Genomic DNA, 6830 nt, shown 5'->3' on the forward strand with positions numbered 1-6830 from the left:
TTGGTATGTGTACTTTAAACTTACCTTAATGGATAGGTTTTTGAAAGTTTCCTCTGGCTTAAAAATGAATGCAGCACAAACTGGCAAATCTTTGTTTCTTTTGTTTGGGTCCAACTCCATAGCCCTGGCTGGAACTTGGAGAGGGGCATTCACACACACAGAGACCTGCTTCCTTCTGTCTCCTGAGTGCTAGGGTGAAAGGTGTGTGCTACCACACCCAGCCTTTGACCTAAAAAATTAAAAACATCATTGCCTACAGTTTTCCTGTTCATTATTAATTTTCATGCAGAAATCATATTAAAGGCATCAAATGTCATAGTATTTGAATAATCATAGTGCGCCTGGCTAGAAACACAGTGTTCTCCACTATAGCAAAGAACAGACTGTGGTGTCATAAATGTTACATTGCTAACATTCTTTCTATGGCAAACATCAGCAAAACTCCAACCTTGAAATGAGCTCCAACAGAAAGATCTGAAGTTCAATTGTTCCTTCAGCTTTTACAGTAATGTCTCTAGAACAGGAATATAAAACTTTTAATATAGATTGTTACTTCAGGTAAATTTTTCCCTCTGTTTCATTTACTTAATAATTAATATAATAAAAAGGTGAAACTTATGTTATATTTCAGATCTAAAAATCTCACAATTTGGAAGAAAACAAGCAGCCATAAAACATACCATTATTTATTTTTTTTATATGAGCAACTATTCAAAATGATTTTTTTTTTCTGGTCATTTGCAAGATCACACAGAATGAGTGTTGACTATGGAAGGGGCATCTACAAAGCCAAGGACAGGGACCACTGCGTCCCCTTCCACAGATTTAAGACTGCCACTCGTCTCTTCCCTGCTCACGAACTTGTGCAGCATGCTGTAGAACTGGTTCTTGGGATTGAAAGTGTAGAGCGCTGAGATTTGCTGCCAGTCTTTACTGCTCGGAGTGGTGCATTCCTTCACCTTCGTGCACTCAAAGAAACATCTAACATTCTCTTTTGCCAACTGGGTAGCATGCTCAGTAGCTTGACTTTGAAGGATCTGCTTCTCCTTCTCCGAATAGATTTCCCAGAACTTTAACTGCAGATAACTAACGGGAGAGAGGCATCGAGTGACAGACTTGAAAGCCAGAAGTAAGATGATGACAGCTGCTATCAGAACCCAGCCCAGCACCTACAGGAAAGACAACAGAACGACAACTTAGTGACTTTCAACATTAGAAAACGTTAAAAGCCTAGGATAGTCTAAACCACTCACCAGCTTCGATAGTGAAGAAATCTTCTCTTAAGCCCTTTAAAATAAGAAGTGTTCGTAACAACCCCCCCAACCACCACACACACACAAGCCCATCCCCAGGACAACAACACAACTGCGGTCTTGAAAAGTCAATAGTCCCAGTCATGTCAGGAAGGAGCACCCCTATCACTCCCCCGGAACTGAAAATGTGGGGTTTCTACGGATCCCGGGAAAAGGACCGTACATTGTAAAGAGGCCTAAGGATTTGCTACACAGTGGAACTGAACACTAAAAAATAAAGCAAAAGGTACTTCTGACTCCTACAGAGCCAGCTACTGGACAAGTACCTTCCCCTTTCCCAGCTGTTTAAATATTCACTAGCCACCGATGTCTCACTTGCCCGTCTGCGCATGCCTGACCTGAGACTGAGCCTTGAGCTGCCTGAGGATCTCCTGCATCCACGCCTCCTGCTTGTTGCAGGGAACCTGCGGTAGCTTGGCTACGCAGCTGGGGTCGCTGCCCTGGCACAGGTGCGGCGCCAAGCGCGCGCTCCCGCTGACAGCGCATTGGTAGAAGGAGCCCCCGAGCAGCGCCACCGCCACCCAGGTGAGGGGCGCAAGCGCTGCGGACGCGCTGAGCTGCGCGCAGACGAACGCGCTGCGCAACCCCACGTTGCACCGCACGCTCGCGCTCCGGGAGCAGCAGCCGGTGAGCAGGCGCCAGGTGCGGGCGCTCAGCGCGTAGCCCAGGAGGAAGAGTGCCAGCGCTGGCACCAGCAGGAACACGAGGCCGTAGGGCAGGTTCCAGGTGGCACTGCACGGACATTGGAACACCACCTCGGAGAAGATCTTCTCCCCACTCGCCGTCAGCAGGGTCACCAGGCCATAGCCCAGGGCGCTGCGGTGCTTGCTCTGCAGGTCCAGCACTGCCTTGAACTTTTCCATGGCCTCTGCTCACCCTGGGCACCCCGCTGCCTCTGCTCTGCTTGTCAGGAAGGTTGAGTGAATTTTACATTCTGTTTTGAAGCAAGTTTAAAAAGGGGAAGAGAGTTTCTCAGCCCTTTCGGTGTTTCACTTTCTGTTTTTCACCAAACCAACTCTGGCATAGGCCATGAATATGCCCCCTAGGATCCTGACCTCCTGAGACCCGCTCCATGTCCCAAGGCTGTAGGAAACAGAGGAATCCCTGAGTGAGAGAAGATCTGAGTGACTGTGTTATCTTGATGTGGGCAGCCTGTGAGACCAATCGGTCCATGGTAAATTCACAAAGCCATTACCCATATGCATCAGGGTCAGAGTAATGGCAAAGCGTTCCTTGGGAGTCTGAGCTATGAATGTTTATAAAAGACAATTGATCAGTGCATACAAGACTAGCCACTGTAACTCTTCTTGGAAGTTTGCAGGCTGTGACTGCTGGCCTACATAAATGGCTTCCCATTCTAACACCTCCCCCAAGCTAAAATTTGAGGAGAACCCAGCCTGGTGCCAGCTTCATTGTGTGTGTGTCTGTCTGTATGCCTGTCCTTTCTTCACTCCCTTTCAGCCCCTAGCCAGGATCTAAGCTGCAAAGGACAGAGCAGAAGTCTGGGGCCCCAGCCACATTGCTTCCTCAATTCTGGAAGGCTACCAAGAGAACTCTTGTTCTGTTGCTTTGCTTTCCTCCAACCCAAAAGTGACCTCTTACAATGTAACTAGCTGATCAAACCGGGAAAGCTCCTGAATTTCCCTCTATTGCAGCAACCCTAATTCCTAAGCCAACATTTACAGGAAGCAAGGGCATGCTTTTTCATTTTTCTTTCATAAACAAAACCACAGAAAAACTGAGAATGAAGTCAAGGTCTAGTTCTTCTGTACAGTGCCCCAGCCTGGAGGACAGACATGCCAAGATAGTTCATACTATTATCTATTTATCTGTCTAGCTAGCTAGCTAGCTCCAAAGGCTGAATTTGGTTTATTTACTTGTTAGTATGATGGGTACTTTTCACAGGTATGCCATAACATTGTCTGTACCTGCAGGGATATCACATTACTTTGTGACTACCAGGTTAGACAGACAGCACAGAGGATGTTGTATGGCTACTCAGAAAAGCACTGTGAGGCTGGGCTTGGTGGCACATGCCTTTAAGCCCAGCACTGGGGAGGCAGAGGCAGATGGATCTCTGTGAGTTCAAAGCTAGCCTAGTCTATAGTCGGGCAGCCAAGACTACACAGTGATACCCTGTTTCAAGACAAAACAAAATAGCAACAAAAGACAAAACAGAATTCTAGTTACACCACAGACTTTTTAAGTTGAAGCTACACACATCTAACACGACCCCTGTCTTCACTCTTGTTAGTCCTTCTGACACAAACCATAATCAAAGCTGTGACACTGAGAACCCTACTATTTCACAGCTCCTGAATGAGGTGAAGGATACTAGAAAGAACACTAGTTTTGAACTCAGGTGCTCAGGATCGCGCCCTTCCCAGGAACTCTCACAGACCACAGCTCTCTGCAAAACAAGAGGTTTTATTGCTATCTCGATAGGGTCGCCCCTACAAAGACAGGAGACGACCCTGAACATGCAAAGCACAGGGTTTTTATACCTGAAAATCAGATCACTTTGCTCTATAGTTTACAGCTGGTTGTAGGTAGTTTACAGCTGGTTGCTTCTCAGAACAGTTCACCCGCCCTTCAAGAGCTCTCTGCACCTGGCTTCAATTCAAATAATCACAGTTGTTTCTCATTCCCAGGTGGTCCCTCATTTCCCTCCCCCCTTTTCTTTTTGCCTCAATTTTAACCCTAAAATTGTGGATCAACCTCAGGGAGAGGTTGATGCTGTCTCTGGAGCATCAGGACCTAAACTGCATTTACACATTCCCTGATGAAGGCGAGTACTGGTCAGAGAGTTTATTGTCCCTGATGAGTTTCAGTTTTAGCGGGTTGCTGGAGGCTTGGACTTTCTAGGTGTCTGCAGTTTGATGAAGAGCTGGCTTGATGTGTGACCCATGGATCCAAGATGCGATGCCCTCTACTTTGACGGCAGTTGGTATAGTGGTGAGCAGGATGTAATAAGGACCCTTCCACCGAGGTTCCAGATTCTGGCTGCGATGTCATCGCACATACCATATCACCAACCTGGAACTGATGGGGCACCTCCAAGGACCCAGGCGCATATGTACTGCCAACCCTGCTCCAAATTTCTTTCTGAATAAGCTGTAGTCCTTTCAGCCTGGACAACAAGTCAGAGTTACCACTAGTTATGTCAAAGGGGTCCCCAAGAAGAGTCAGGGGAGCAGGAACCCCATATAGTAGTTCGAAGGGAGTCAGGCCCAGTAAGGAGGGAGTATTTCTGACTCTAAAAAGGGCCAAGGGAAGGAGCACCACCCAGTCACCACCAGTCTCCATGGTCAATTTGGTGAGAGTCTCTTTTAAAGTTCTATGCATCCTTTCTACCTGTCCTGAACTTTGGGATCTATAAGCACAGTGTAATTTCCAATCAAGCCCCAGAAATCTGGCCACCTCCTGACTTACCTGAGCAATGAAGGCTGGCCTATTGTCTGACCCAATTACCTTTGGAATACCGAACCGAGGAAAAATGTCTTCCAGAATCTTTTTGGCTATGACCAGATCGGTTTCTTTCTTTGTGGAAAAAGCTTTCACCCATCCTTTTGACAGGGTTCACACTCCCATGTCACTCTCTCAGGGCAGTGAGGTTTAGTATTTGGTATTGGGATTGGCGGGCAATTTCAGCCAATTTTTTTGCCCCCAAGTGAGTCCATTTATGCATCTGAATTATCAATTTCTCAGTGTCTTTCTGTGGTAGAATGATCTTACCTTTGGAGTCAATCCATGCCCCCATATCGGTGTCAAATATCCATTGTTTTTACCATATTAGCTTTAAGTCACTTTCTGAGTAGTTTAGTCGTTCTTCTCTGGGAAGCTTAGCGGTCAGTACCACTAGGACAGAGTTTCCTCTAGCGGCTGCTTTAGCCTCCTGATCAGCCATGTTATTCCCCTTTGCTGCCCTGGAAGTTCTCTTCTGATGTCCCAGGCAATGAATAATGCTTACCTTGGCGGGCAGCAACAAGGCATTGAGCAAAGCCAGAATGTCAAGTCCTTTCACCATCCCTGTTCCTCTGCTAGAACCTGCTAGAATCATGCTCCGGGGGCTGAATTTCTGGATCCAGCAATAAGGTGGCAGGGTTTAGCCCTGTCACCGGGGCAAAGGTGACTCTATCGTAATTCAAGAGCAAAGCATGGTAATGCGTTCATTCGGGCATTTGTGAGCCAGCAATCAGGTGGTTGCCTTATGACACTCTCAAGGGCATGAGGGACATAGATGGTGAGTTCCTATCCCAGAGTCAGTTTGTACTAGTGCCGCCACTGCCGCTACTATTCATAGGCAGGTTGGCCATCCTGCTGCTACTGAATCAAGCTTTTTTGATAGATAGGCTACTGGTCTCTTCCAGGGTCCAATTATCTGTGTTAGCACCCCTTTTGGACATTCCCGGCTTTATCAAATGCGGCTTGTTCATCCTTCCCCCAGATGAAAGAGTTGTTGCCCTTTGTTTTCTAGCCTCCGATAGCCGTCTCTTTTCCTCTCAGTATATATCTCAGATAACTGACCTGTTTCCTGCGCAGCTGGGCCTTTTTCGCCGATGCTCTTTAGCCGAGCTCACCCAGCTCTTGCAACAGCCAGTCAGTGGCTTCAAGGCAGGTTTCTTTACAATCTGCAGGTAATAGAATGTCATCCACATATTGGAGAAGAGTTACCTGGGGATTGGTGGCCCGGAAGTGTGCCAGGTCCCAGGGTAGGGCTTTATCAAATATGGTAAGGGAATTTTTAAACCCTTGAGGAAGTCGAGTCCATGTAAGCTGGCCCGAGACCCCTGAGTCTGGGTCTTTCCATTTGAAAGCAAAAATGTCTTGGCTGATAGGGCTAAGTTGAAAGCAAAAGAATGCATCCTTAAGGTCCAGGACTGTATACCAAACCCTGTCAGGGGGAAAGAAACTCAACAGGTTATACCGGTTGGGCATGGTAGGATGTAAGTCCGTGACCTGTTTGTTAACTTCGCTCAAGTCCTGTACGGGTCGATAGTCGTTGCTCCCAGGCTTCCAAACTGGCAGCAATGGAGTATTCCAGGCGGATTGGCACCTTCTGAGAACCCCTAGGTCAAGGAGCCGCTGTATGTGAGGGCGGATCCTGTCACGGGCTTCCTTAGACATCGGATATTGTCGCACTGCGATCGGGGTAGCCTGAGGCTTCAGCTCTATCTGAACTGGGGGCTGTTTCTCTGCTTTTCCTAGGCCAGCCGTTTCAGCCCTGCTCTGGGATGTCTCTCTAGCCACCAGTCAATGTCTTTTTCCAGACTTACCACCTTTTCAAACAGGTGGTATTCATCTTCCAGTTGAATCGTCAGCACATGAATGGGATCCCCTTTATTGTCTGTCACCTGTGGGCCATCTGGTCTAAAATGATATGGGCCCCTATCTTGGTTAGGATATCTCGCCCTAACAGTGGGTACTGGCACTCGGGGACAACTAAGAATGAGTGGGATACCCGGCCCACTCCAAGGTCCACCATTCTTCGGGTAGTCCATGAATATTGTTTACATC

The 6830-nt window shown here is 47.4% G+C and overlaps 1 protein-coding gene across 1 annotated transcript; it reads right to left on the reverse strand.

Moving 5' to 3' along the window:
• Nucleotides 1–670: 670 nt before the first annotated feature.
• Calhm6 (calcium homeostasis modulator family member 6) lies at nucleotides 671–2244 on the reverse strand. The gene is made up of 2 exons (XM_021662861.2): nucleotides 1652–2244; nucleotides 671–1169 (listed from the first exon to the last, which is right to left on the reverse strand). Exons 1-2 carry the CDS (start codon nucleotides 2174–2176, stop codon nucleotides 747–749), a joined length of 948 nt encoding a protein of 315 aa, XP_021518536.1. The 5' UTR covers nucleotides 2177–2244; the 3' UTR covers nucleotides 671–746.
• Between the last annotated feature and the right edge of the window lie 4586 nt (nucleotides 2245–6830).

The sequence above is a fragment of the Meriones unguiculatus genome, chromosome 20, assembly GCF_030254825.1.
Source record: "Meriones unguiculatus strain TT.TT164.6M chromosome 20, Bangor_MerUng_6.1, whole genome shotgun sequence".
NCBI lineage: Eukaryota > Metazoa > Chordata > Mammalia > Rodentia > Muridae > Meriones > Meriones unguiculatus.

What these genes read in the sequence shown, in the direction of transcription:
- Calhm6 (XM_021662861.2), bottom strand. Translation starts at nt 2,176, where the DNA reads ATGGAAAAGTTCAAGGCAGTGCTGGACCTGCAGAGCAAGCACCGCAGC. An exon ending in AGCTCAAGGCTCAGTCTCAG is followed by an intron (nt 1,170 to 1,651) that starts GTCAGGCATGCG and finishes TCTTTCCTGTAG; the next exon opens with GTGCTGGGCTGGGTTCTGAT.